Genomic DNA, 13,341 nt, shown 5'->3' with positions numbered 1-13,341 from the left:
TTGATGCACTGTACTAATTCTATCATTTCTGACAGCACAGGTGTTCCAAAGCAAAATTATTAGGTTTGGAAAGAACCTGGATTTTCCATATATATATATATATATATATATATATATATATATATATATATATATATATATATATATATATATATATATAAAATATCTCATATATATATCTAACTGATTTTCGTTCAAGATGTGCAGATTTCATTTGGCATTAGGCATGTATTGTATATAGCAGAACCAAATACAAGAATCAGAAGTTATACCCCTATCCAATGGCTTATATACTGTAAGCAAAGCAGCAGGTTTCTGATCCATAAGGAATAATTATTTTTTTGTACGTTCTTGATCCGACAAAGGTAAAATTAAAAAAAGCAATGTGTATTTGTATTGTAAGCATTTATGTTTGTTGCGATAATGAGCACAATTATCCAGGTGACTATTGCATTATTAGGAAAAGCCTGTCATCTGTAAGGAATTTCTTTGTCAAAATGATCAAAAACAATGAGCAATTTTAGGAATGAAACAAACATGAACCTGGAAATTTAAAGCATTTCTGTAAAGTTGTGTCATTATTAATGCTGTCATGTCTCGTGAACATGTGAGTTTGCAAAGGCAATGACAGTATGCATTTCATAATTATTGATCATTTGGTAAAAAATCAGGTGATGTGTTGATGATGAACAGCAACTGTACAAAAGGCTAACTATTTTGGTATAAAAACCGCAATAGATTTAAGTGGTAACAAATATCACTTTTAAATGATAATACTGAAATTGCTTTTGTTGTATATTAAACTATAGTAACTCTCCAGCTGGGTGGTTACTGCACAATTTATCTGCAAACACACAACAGGAGTTGTTTTGATTTCTGTATTATGTAAGGCCAATTTCAATTTCAAGGCTTATTTATTTAAAAATGCATTATACAAATACAAGGGATTGGTATTTCAGTGAATATTTGTGTTGGCAGATATTGAAGTTCTGATTCGGCCAGTAACAAAGGGGAAAACAAATTTCACAATATTTATTTAAAATTGATACATTATGGCTTACAGGAGATCTATTCCATATCAAAGGCTTACAGCTTGATGTGTCCTTGACTGAAATAACTGTATACATGTACTTGTGCCTCCTTGATATTTTCAGATTCCAGGAAACCTCTATTGATTGACTTTGTGTAAGCAAATGATCTGTAACCTTTACATTCATGTATAAAATATTGGTGCGCTTACATTATTAGAGTAAATAAGCAGCACCAGTGAGCAGTGGTTGCCAAGTGACTCACTGCTGCTATAATGCAGCCCTGGTTTTGGCTAAACATTTGCACTCAACACTTTAGTGACCATTGCCAATAAAACGTTCAGACGTTGTTGCGGAGGTGTTTTGTACTTCATAGTTTTCATAGCCATGCAGCCATTTATCCTTCCTAAGCAGTGATTCAGCCTAATCCTTACAGATTCCTTTGCTGTATCTCCTCTCTGCCATGGTTTAGACATCGATAGGCTTGTAATGTTTTTTATAATTAGCTGAAGAGCTCATTGATTCTTAACTTGGCGTCATACAAGTCTTACTCAGAAAATGAATCTCAAAGTAGGATAATGTTTTCAATCTATGTCAGATTATTAAGAGTGAGAAACTATATACAGTACACCTCGCTATAACGAACTTGTTAGTGTCCAAGCCTTTTGTTTGTTATATCGAGGGGTTCGTTATAGTGAAAGGACAATCAAAGTGAACGATAAACTGTTGGAGTAAGTTAGTTTAGATGAGACTGTGAATAAAAGTAGTATTACCTGTACCTGTTCGTCTCATGTATGCAGTATTCTGCCTTTGCTTTATCCTATGTGACTGAGAATTAACAAAAGCAAAAATCCTGAACTGAAGCTGAACTTTTATTCAAAATCAGCCCAGCAATGAAAAGTTTGACATGAAAAGTTAATGAGATCCTCAAGTTGTTTTTTTTTACGTTTTCTTTTAATCAATTTTGCTTTGCCGCATGGTTGTTGAACAAACGACAGAGATTTACCTGCGTTACTCCTTTTTTCAAACGATCAATATAGTTTCCAGCTTTGTTGCATCATAAAATTATTTTAGTTTCGGAGGCATAGTTACACAGTGCATGCTTTTTATTAAGACAAAAGAGTTGACCACTGTGGAGGTGGCATCCCGTGCGTACAGACCGGGATGTTGACAGTGTGTGTGAATTTTTTTTATTTGGGGTCTAGGGGCCAGGTTTGTTATAGCCTAAGGTTAGTTATAATGAAGGGCGTTATAGCGAGGGTCTACTGTAGCTAACTTTTGAGTGTTCCATGGTTATGACACATATATTCCATACCCATGGCTGGAAAAGATATATTTTTTGCTTGCTTGGCTGTACTACACTGTAGTTTTTACCATGGTATACAGGACAAAACAAATACAAAATTTGACAATCTAAATCACTGTGGTTAGATAATAAAGTGCAATATGTTATGCCACACCCTGTTGTGACTCCACCACACATAGAAATTATCTTAATTCATGCCTCTTTGCTTAAACAAAAGAGTAGAACCAACATTTAAGTTCTGCCTGACAAAGCCATCTAGTAGAACTTTTTCTATTGAATATCATCAGCCAGTATTGCTGTGAATAGCTGTGTTTCTGAACAATAGCTAGGTGTAATTTAAGCCTCCTCATAGCATTGCAGTTCTAGTGTTTCCATCTTTGTTTCACATCATGCTCTTTGTGCTGGCAACTTCCAATTAGGCTCGCAGCAAAACCTGAAATGGTTGAAACTGCTCCACTATAGACATCTTCAATTATTGCCTGAATAAACCAAACATTTTGATCCTGTTTGCATACAGTGTATGCATGTGCTACTGCAATCTGTTCAGTCATTGCGTGATTCACGTGTTACAGGCGTTCAACTGTTCATGTAGCATCACGTGTTCTGTTGTGAAATGTGAGTCTAGCAAAGATCCTTGTTCCAGAATTCTGTTTCTCATCCAGGCATACTGCTCCTTGCTTTCCATGGTGGCAGGTAATATTACTTTATTCAAGCCCACCTGTTATATAAAAACTCCCATAATCCTGCTGTTTACCCCCTCTGAACTTTATTGATGTACACACTAGCTTAAATTCTTGAGTAAAATGCTTTGTTATTCACTAAAGTTAATTATGGGGGAACCCAATCCAGATGACAGAAGTCCACTACATATAAAAACTAGACGACAAACGGGCTTTCATGTGCAATTCTCCTTGTACTTGGTTGAGTTTTTTGTAATTACAGTATTGGTTTTACACGTGTATCTAACTGATGAATAGTATTCTTTACAAAAATCATGGAACTTTGCTCTGTAGATTTTTTTTTTTCCCCAAATGAAACATTAACTCAGATTTTATCATAAGATTTATTAAGAACACACAATGCCAAAACCAGGTTTAAAGCTTATATACAAATAGCAAAACAATCTGTATGATACAGCACAATAAGCACAAAGTACAGTATTTACAGAGTGCAAAAAACAAAGCATACGAGTAGGATGGACTCTCGTTCGTGGAATTGGTCAATGTAACACTGGCGCTCTCATAGGTTGTTTCCGAATTGGCACTTGCGTCCAGATACAGGCCACTTGCTACCTACATTTTAAATGAAATGGCAGTTTAGAAGTGATTCAGGATTCTTTTAGCATGAAAACGTTTGGCAGATTTCATGGGTGAGCTGATGTTGATGTACAGTATGTAATCATTCATCTTGGTTGAGGTACAAGTGGTTTTCTCCTGTAACGGTGGTGTGTCAAGCCGCAATGTCGTACCTTTCTGTTCAATGTTATCCTTGTTCAATGATCATTTTTACAGTTAAGTAGCATGGGTAGTTTCTTAAATGAATCCCACTGAACAGTTTTAACTCTCCCTTGTTTAAATCGGACCTTTTTATAGCGCAGAGCCGCTGTGGGAACCACAGTATTTTATTTTTGGCATCAAAAGACAACCAAAATAAAAATAATAAATCGATGGCAAGTTCAAACCATTCCACCAAAAGAAAAACTTAAATGAGCCAGGCGTTTAGCAGCAACATGTATTTTAAAAAGCTTTAATGGACTTAAGTGTTGAAAACCCACAAACTAAGCCTACAACAGCACTAGCGTACGTACATGGTTTTAATTCCATTACATTAGTTATCGCAATTATTGCTTGTTGTCATTGAATGTTATGCTGAATAAAGCCAAGCCCTTACCCTTAAAGCCAAGCAGTTGAAGAAAAAACAGTAAAACATGAAACCACCATTGTGAGTATTACAGCAGTAGATGAACATGATAATTTGATGTTTTACCATGTTTAGCAATGCTTCACAGAGCTATTCTTGGCTAGACTATACCATACTTTCTTTATACTTTACGTACTGTCTTTTACCAAGGTTATTGTAATGTGAAATAATGTAAAACTTGAATTACCCAAAAATGTTCACTTCTGATGTTAACAGGAACCAACAATATTACTTCAAAATGAAAGAGTACTGAAACATGACACATCCACGGTCATTCCAGAACTATTAAAAATACTGTACTGAGAGTAACACTGATATTTTATTGCAAAAGCCACATCTAAAATAATACATTTTGGTAGTTTCACAATACTTGTTGGTCTGTGAGTTTGTACTGCTGTATCAGTTTAACATCAACTCATTTTAATGTAAGTGGACATCCAGGACCTAGGTATACAATATTTAATTCTTCACATTCAGGTGATGTGTGTTCTTCATGCCACATGTGTATCATTCCCCCCTCATTTCATTTATAAAAAATAATATTCTGCATCATTTTAAGTGTACTGTAGTACCACAGCCAGGTGGGTCCATACATGTGGAATGGGTTTGTGGTTTTTTTTTTTTTTTTTTTTATTTTTTTTTTTTTTTTTAAAACTCAAACATTTATTTTTACTAACTCATAACAATGTCAATTGTTAGACAGGCTAGGAAAAAGTGCTGCTTTGGTTGGACCTTTTCACCTTTTTAAGATAATTATTCAATACTTTCAACATTTTTAGAAACACGAAAAAATTATACACAAATATATATATATATATATATATATATATATATATATATATATATATATATATATATATATATAAAGAAGAAAAAAAATGCAATTCAAGCATTCGATAACCCGACAAAACGGGTCATCTGATTGTGAATCTTTTACTCTGTGTGGTTAGTGTTCTAATAAAGCTTCATATATCCAATTTTGAAGCTGCAGGAATGTCTAAGATTTACACAAAGTTGAAAGTAATAAATAAGTCTGAGAAACACAGCACTTCAGCATTTTAGTGAAAAGTTAGGGGGTGGGGTGGTACAAGACTTAATACTTTTGTACACATTTTTGATCCTAGAATACAAATGTGTGGGGCTACATTGTAAATTAAAAGTAGATATTAGTCAGTGTACAGTGTGAAATGTAAACCCTTCTTATAACATGCTGTACTCATTCACATACATCCTTCGTTATAACGATCGGTCTACTTATTTCTCCATACACACTTTGTGATGGATAACAGGTTGTATTGCAAACATGCAAACTTTTAATGTTTTATTAATTAATATTTGCTGTATATGCATAGCTTTTTCCTTTGTATAAGTGAGTTGGAAACATTTCATTTATAAAAATAATGTAATCTGTGTACATTTTGTTTGTCCACGTACGTAGTATAGCTTTTTTTTTTTTTTTTTTTTTTAAAGCAAACGTGGTTTAAATGATATTTAATATTTGCATGGAATGGCTTCTAAATAATTTCACTCCTAAAGAAAATATATAATCAAATGCAATCTGTGATAAATCTTACTGAACTATAACTGTGCAATGTGAGCATTCATACAATTACAACAAAACAAATTGGAAGCTTCCAGCATTTTTATGCAATGCTGTTCTGAAACTGGGTTGTGACTCATGTAGACACCTCGGTGTCTATCCAATGTAGACCTCAACCACTTTCTGATAAACTTTTTACAAAATACCAAAGTAAATGTATAGTATGTACAAATTGTTTATGGTTAGCAAGTATCTCTTCATAATAGTGTACATTTCTATTGCTTAGCCAATAGTTTTAACAAAAGTCTTTCCGTTCAGTTTGTTTCCAGTAATAGAAATATTTTTTCCTCAAGCGTTTTATCATAATACTGCCTAGTAATCAAAGCTGCACATCTTGAGCGCAACTGGAGATATGAATCAAGGCTGGTTATGGTGTTTTTTTTCACTTTTCCTTTTAAAATATCTTAAATCAAGGAACACATACCCTCTGTATTACAACACAATCCTGTCTCTTTTTAGCTCTGGATATCAAACAGGAGGGTTTTCTAATATAAAACATTTGTTATACACATCCTATGTTTACCTTCCATTTTGGTTTATTTGCATGATTTCAGAATGTCAATGCTCAAGTTTACCACTGCTCTAAATGCAGGTCCATGGCAGGGTTTAAATTGAGATCTGTAACATCCAAGAACTCTGTGTTGAAGATACTGGGACCAGTTACTGGAAGAGGGGCAAACCCTGTCGCCGAACTGGGGGGTGTAAGGTCCAACCATTCCATGGTTTCCCAGGGTGACTCGTTGAAAGCGAGGTTCAAACCCTGGCCCTCGGTTGTCGACGGCGAAATCCTGGCATCTATTGGAGAGAGTGGGGTCTCTATGTCATGGGTGTTGAGCAGTTCCTCTTGGCGAGAGCCTGAAAACCCTTCAGCCATCCCTTCATGCTGGGGATCTTCAGTCTCGATTTTGAGCAGAGCAATTTCATTAGCCCTGCTCATGGGGCTGTTCAATAAGGCTTCAAGGTGGTTGTCCCGGTTACTGGTGCCATGTTCAAAGGAAGAGATTTGTTTGTAAGGCCCTTGAGTTTTTCGTACAGGCACCCTGGTGCTCCCTGAGGACACAGTGATACGAGGCACTTTTGATATGCAAGACCGCTCCTCTTTGGCATGAGCTGGCATTTCTGCAGGTACACAAGAGCAGAGATTTAAAACCAGCAATATTTTGTTACATTTTAAGTTGTTTTATATTAAAGTACTGAATGATATACCTGACCTCATCAAAGGTTTTTTTTTAGTGGAGGAGTGCGGGTTGTTCTTTATCAAACACTTAATAAACTTCACAACCTTTTGAAGGTTTAAACCCATAAGAATTTCAGCCATTCTTTTTGTTCTTGTGAGAAAATCTGGATATAGTTAAGTGTTAAAAAATAAGCGATTTGGGGGGGGAAAAAAAGACTGTATACCTTGGAAAACCAAAACTGGTTAATTTTATGAAGTAATAACTCAAAACACAGGACCTGGTATGTTAAGAGATCTGAGATTTTCATACAGGTAAATTCCTCTGCTGAGACTGTGTAATAATAGTGATGTCTTTACATTTATATTCATAGGTTCTCACCTCCGCTCTCAATTAGGACATCTAGAAGTTCATCCATCTGCTGACTTCTAGTCAGTTGCTGAAATTAAATTGAAAACATGTTTTACTCAATATTCCTATACATTTTGTATGACAGTACTTTTTTTTGGTAACAAAAACATACATTTGAAAATCTACAATTGTATGGCATAACTTCAGGTATAAGATTCAAAATGGCCCAGAACATTTTCAGTTAACATTCATAGTTGTAGATCATGCATCTTCAAATGCATCATAAGTATACAGTCCAACACACAAATAGCACCCATTAACATCGATGTTTTCTTTAGAAATACAAAATGATCTTTGTCATGTGTTCAAAACTCTTGATAAGCAGAAATTCCCACTCCCCCTCACTCCCCTCAGTAACCATGTACACTGAGTTGAAACTATCGGTCAAGTTCACCCACGTGTGTGTTTTTTTTTTTTTTTTTTTTTGGACAATAAAGAAAGGATGTTCTGAGATACTGTTCCTAAAAGAACCCTTTTATATATTGGAAAAGGGGCTTTTTTTAAAATGTTGTTGTGTTTGTTTTTTTTTTTTTAATTTTATTTAGCTTTGTCGCCGACAGGATTAACCAAATCTTTTTTGCATATTAACTAAAGGGAAAACACGCGTGTAAGCCAGGAAGAAGCATGCAGTGCCATTTAAAATACTGGTGAAAAGCAGTGAATTAGATGGATGCATATATGAAAGGATTAACTTCTCATATCTGGCTGAATTAAATTTCAATTTAGTTTACCTGCTTTACTGCATCTTCATAGGAGGGGGGTTGTTTAATCTTTAAGTCTGAGCTACAGAAGGCAACAGTAGAGAAGGGAAACTTTTGACCCATGTGCCCAGGAGAGTGCAATATAGCCATCTATATGGAAAAAGTAAAAGTTTAGGTTATATGCGGTATTGAAAAGGGGGGTTTAAAAGAATAAATAGTAACTGGTAATAGGCACTCAAAGGGACAAAATCTAATCTTTCTGGTTGAGGGTTCTCTTCTTGATTAGCTAAACGTATTCAAAGGTTTGAGTTGAAAAAGGAAGCAGTCATGTGGGTGTAACTGGTAACTCTAAGCAGCCGTGAAAGACAGAAACGGATAGAGAGCCATAGAGAAAACCTCAATATAGGACACACAGATATCCAAATTGATTGGGAAAGGTGAGAGGTGTTTACAACTTTTTTAAAATGCTATTTGAAGACACATGCATTTAATTATTAATACATTGCTAATACCTTGAGTAGGGTTTCGGAGAATAATGTGGTGTTTCAGCAGAAACTAGAGCTGGCTTGGGAACACCACATGTTTTAATACTAGACAAATGGTGTCTATCTGTGTTTCTCTTGTGTGATTGCTGATTATAGAAACGCAGGCTATGGTAAGTTGTTTTGGTTTTATTTTTTCCCTTTTTATTTTTGTGTTGGTATATAAAGCACTAGTATTTTTAAGTTGGGATCCCATTTGAAGTGGCTTGGGTCAGTTGTGATCACCAGTGTAAACTGCTATACTATTATAGTTTAGAATTATTCCTAGTTTTTCTGTGTTTGGATTCTTGTAACTCTTTCACGACACCCCAACATTTATTCTGTTACCCCCCCCCCCCCCTCCTCTGTAAGAAACTTGTAAATGGAGGGTACTACCTTGTTATATTCAGTTCTGGGTCATCACATACCTTGTTCTCTATGTTGGGACTCTTTGGTGCAGAGTGCTCCCTGCGGCTGAAACTGTTTTCTGTAACACTGGGGAACACTGGCTGCATGTTCCTTTGGTCTGTAGAATAGGAGCAAGAATTCCCTGGCTGGCCAGCACTATTCTGTGGAATATAGAACAAGGAAAATCCTTTTTAAAGTGACACACATTAAACGCTATCTGCTATGAACTGTACTTTTGAAATGATCAAAGAAAAATAAATGGGTCTGTATGGGGCACGTTCAGCAGCTGTTTTAAAGTGCTTGTTTCTTTATGCTAATGGTTTTCCATACGAGTACACTGCCGAGTTAATGTCCTCATTCATTACATTAAAAGTTCTAATTGGAGAAGTATCATACATCCTTTGCTTCCACCACAGCAACCAAACTAAATGTCATTAAGAAAACCTGTGGTTTGTAAATACATGAGATTTGCATATTTTGTAATGCCACCATGAAATGAGTGTATTCCAAGCTCTTGTATTACAAGGCAAATGGGCACATATTCCCAGTTATGTGCTGCAGTGTTTTTTAGGTTACATATAATAGCTTTGATATAAAATTTGGCAAATCTGGTTCTGTATTGTTCAGAAAAAGGAGTATTATTTTAAGTGAATCAATCTCAATAGCAGTGTATATCTCTTTACCTGGACTGATCGTTGTCTGTTTCCATTGTGTTGCGGTGAACGACTGCGACCATCCCCTGCCTGGGTGCTGGGGGAGACTGACAGCAGGTAGGGGTTGTTGGGGGATGGAGGGAGGCTTGTGGACTTGGCGAGAGGGGAATGCTGCGGGGAACACTGCGGGCTCAAGAATGCAGACATAGTGGGGCTTCCACCAGCTGATTCCAAGCAGTGGGGGCTCATCATGCTGGAGATCTGTGGTGGCCCACAAGAGTTTAAGCTTTCCATACAGCTGCTGGGTAGATTGTTTTTGATTTGCTTGGATAACAGCGGGCAGCTGGAAGCCACGTGCTCCTGCTTGATAGAAACTCCAAAGAAGTGCTGCTGCTGCTGGTGAGGCAGCATCTGTGCCTCCTGCTGACCATGGTTCCGTTTGCGCCTGTGCAGCTGCATCTTGAGTTCCTCAACCTGCCGCTGTTCCTGGTGCAGTTTCCAGGTGAGCTCATCGATCACCTTCTGCTTCTCTACCAGCATCTTGTCCTTCTCTGCGTCCAGGCCGTCCATCTCTGTCGGCATGCAGTCCCCATTCATGTTGCCCATCAAACCCTCGTCGGCGCTCAGATGGCTGGGTGAAGGCTGGAGGCCGAACTGCGGGGAGGACATTGGGACGTCACTGAAGCTGTCTGGTAGAGAGCCGTTGACGGAGAGATCTGAAGACGCCGGAGAGATGGGCGGGGTGGAGCTTGTGCTGCCAAACTGGTAGAACCCATTGGACATGCTGCTGGATGAACTCTGCGACTGGCAGCCTGACATGGAACCCACTGGAGTCACTGGGAAGGTGACTGTTGTGATATCGCTTGACATTGGTACCACGTTGGTGTTTGGATCCTGGAAAGGCCTGAGCCGTTCCATGAGAGCGGTTTTGGTGCCGGAAACTGGGAGACCTCTGATTCGCAGCTGCTGTCTCAGCTCAGACACCTGGGATTACGATTGAAGAGGGAGAGACAAATGATTACATAGTCAGATATTAAAGACCACCTTTTCTCAAGTGACCAGTTTTAGAAAGTTTCTTGAGCAATCTCTGTAAACAGTTTTCACTGTAAAGTAATACGTATTGTTTATAGTCGATGATACAGTTGTAGTCAAAAGTTTACATACCCCAATGGAAATTTATAATTCCTAGAAATTTCTCAAAAAGAATTTAGGGAGCATCTTTTGTAGCAAAAGTTTTGCTTTTGTGGATGAGGGAGGGGGGAGGGGGGGAAGTTAGAAGAAATAGATGTCTAAATATTTAAGCAATTTTTTTGCAAAACTCCAAAAATGCTAATTCAAAAGTATTCATACCCTTTGATGCTATGATAGTATTGTCTACAAGCTGCTAGAAATTTCAATATGATAATGCAGAACCTAATTCTAGAAAATGCTGGATTGTAGGTGAACATTCTTAGAGTATAAAAGGGTTAGGCATAGGATGATTGCTGTCATTACCAATAAGTCAATATGGGGAAAAAGTAAAGAGCTATCTGAAGACTTTAGGCAGTTATTTATTGTCAAAGCTGGAGAAGGATACAAGAAGATTTCCAAGCATTTGAGTATCCCAATTTCAACTATTGTTTCTATTATTAAGAAGTACAAGACTCATGGTACTGTCACAACGCTCCCTCGGTCTGGAAGAAAGAAGGTTCTTTCACCAAGAACAAATAGAAGAATTGTGAGGAAGGTTACTAACAATATGAGATTGACTGCCAAAGATATTCAATCTTAATTGGCTGCAAGTGGGACTGGGGTTTCCATTTCAACCATAGGTCGAGTATTGCATGGTGAAGGTCTCAATGGTCGCAGGCCAAGGAAAAAGCCACTCTTCGGAAAACGTTATCAAGGACATATCGCTTAAAGTTTGCAAAACGTCATTTGAATGATGGATATGAGTTCTGGTCAAAGGTTTTGTGGCGTGTTGAAACAAAAATCAAGCTATTTGGTCACGCTGATAGTTGTTATGTTTGGAGAAAGTCTGGTGAGGCGTACAAAGAAAAGAACACCATACCTACTGTCAAGCATAGAGGTGGTAATATCCTTCTATGGGGCTGTTTTCCCTCTAATGGCACAGGACATTTAGTTCCAATACATGGTAAAATGGATTCCATAGAATACCAAAAGATATTGGCCAATCATCTGAAACCCTCCGCTACAAAACTTGATTTAAAGCGCAACTGGACATTCCAACACTACAACGATCCAAAGCACACATCAAAATCTACTTCAGAATGGTTGGTTAAAGAAGAATAAAATCAAAGTTCTGGAATGGTCTAGTCAAAGAAGGCTGTGCATGAGAGAACTCCTTGGAATTTGACTGAACTGGAACAATTTTGCATTGAAGAATGGTCAAGAATCATGCCAAAAGCTCATTGACAAATATCCTAATAGTTTTAAAAGAGGTTATTCTTGCTTAAGGTTCCTCAACTAGCTATGAATACTTTTGAATTAGCATTTTTGGAGTTTTGCAAAATAATTGCTGAAATAAATAATTAGAGAGAGAGAGACTGGCATCCATCCTGATTCTCATCTTTATTGTATTTGTGGTATTTGTGATGTGAATCTAGCAATGGATTTCCACCAATAACTCAATCTCAAGTCAGTGGTTTATAGTAAATGTTGGCTTATAGTAAATGTTTGTACATCTACTTTTTTTTTTAATGTGGTTCTGAAATACTAAAGATTATGACTTACTTTGAGATCATCCAGATTGGAAGGTAAGGGCGCAGGCTTTATCGGAGAGATCTGGGATTGCCCTGAAAAGGTGCTCTTAACAGGAGACAGGGAGCTGCTTGAAATAGTGCTGGTGGGTGTATTTGTATTCCTTGACAAGGATTCATTACATTGCCTAAAACAAATATTGCATTAGATGTTAAACATAAAATACCATGCACAGTTATAATTATGAAAATACAGATAATTCATTCATATTTCCTAGAGACCATGTGAAAACTCTTTTTGACCTCTCTTTTCCATGTGCTATTCAAAATCAGACTGTCAGATACAGATGGACATTCCTTAAAACCACTGCCCTTTGAGCTCTGAATTGAAAATGTCCATACGCTGCCCCCCTGGAAAGCATGATTGCACTTCACCATGTTACCCAGACTGTACTCACTTGAGCTGGGGCTGGTGCAGGGGCTGGTAGTTGAAGTGCTGTTGGTGCTGCTGTGGTTGGTGGTGGCGCTTCTGTTGACTCAGTATCTGGAGCTGGAGGAAGAGCTGTTGTTGCTGGAGAAGCCTGGCATAGGCAGAGTCCATTGTGGGAGGGGACCTCTCAGCTTTCTGGTCTGGTGGAATGTACTGGTGGTATTTCAGTTTCTTCACCTTTGGCTTAGTGTCTTTGGGTTTCTTGTGTCGATTCTTATCACCTGTCTTTGACTATTGGATGGGAAAAAAAAATGAATACAAAATGCTTGATAATCTGTTCCAAATGTTTCCATGGGAGTGCCACATCTAGTTTGCTTAAGGCAAAATGCTTTCCCGTTGTACCTTAGCTGTTATCATTTATTTCTTTTATTTTAAAAACTCATTGTTAGTTGAGTTAAACGGTTGTCTGATTTTTCAGGATTTTTGGAG

General features: G+C 37.3%; 1 protein-coding gene across 7 annotated transcripts in view; it reads right to left on the bottom strand.

The window, feature by feature from the left end:
• Nucleotides 1-3,378: 3,378 nt before the first annotated feature.
• LOC117423071 (myocardin-like) overlaps nucleotides 3,379-13,341 on the bottom strand; it is a 174,238-nt gene continuing 164,275 nt past the window's right edge. For 6 of the 7 annotated variants that reach the window (XM_058989893.1, XM_058989895.1, XM_034038477.3 and 3 more), the window contains 7 exons: nucleotides 12,881-13,143; nucleotides 12,457-12,610; nucleotides 9,754-10,707; nucleotides 9,091-9,231; nucleotides 8,172-8,291; nucleotides 7,411-7,468; nucleotides 3,379-6,973 (listed from right to left, as the gene is read on the bottom strand). In XM_058989893.1, coding sequence (XP_058845876.1) covers nucleotides 6,426-6,973; nucleotides 7,411-7,468; nucleotides 8,172-8,291; nucleotides 9,091-9,231; nucleotides 9,754-10,707; nucleotides 12,457-12,610; nucleotides 12,881-13,143 — 2,238 coding nt within the window. In that variant the 3' untranslated portion in view covers nucleotides 3,379-6,425. The remainder of the gene's footprint in view (nucleotides 6,974-7,410; nucleotides 7,469-8,171; nucleotides 8,292-9,090; nucleotides 9,232-9,753; nucleotides 10,708-12,456; nucleotides 12,611-12,880; nucleotides 13,144-13,341) is intronic. The other variant, XM_058989894.1, reaches the window with a different exon arrangement.

This window comes from Acipenser ruthenus, chromosome 17 (assembly GCF_902713425.1).
Source record: "Acipenser ruthenus chromosome 17, fAciRut3.2 maternal haplotype, whole genome shotgun sequence".
Taxonomy (NCBI): domain Eukaryota; kingdom Metazoa; phylum Chordata; class Actinopteri; order Acipenseriformes; family Acipenseridae; genus Acipenser; species Acipenser ruthenus.
The sequence above is the reverse complement of the archived record's forward strand: the minus strand, read 5'-3'. Positions and strand labels throughout refer to the sequence as shown.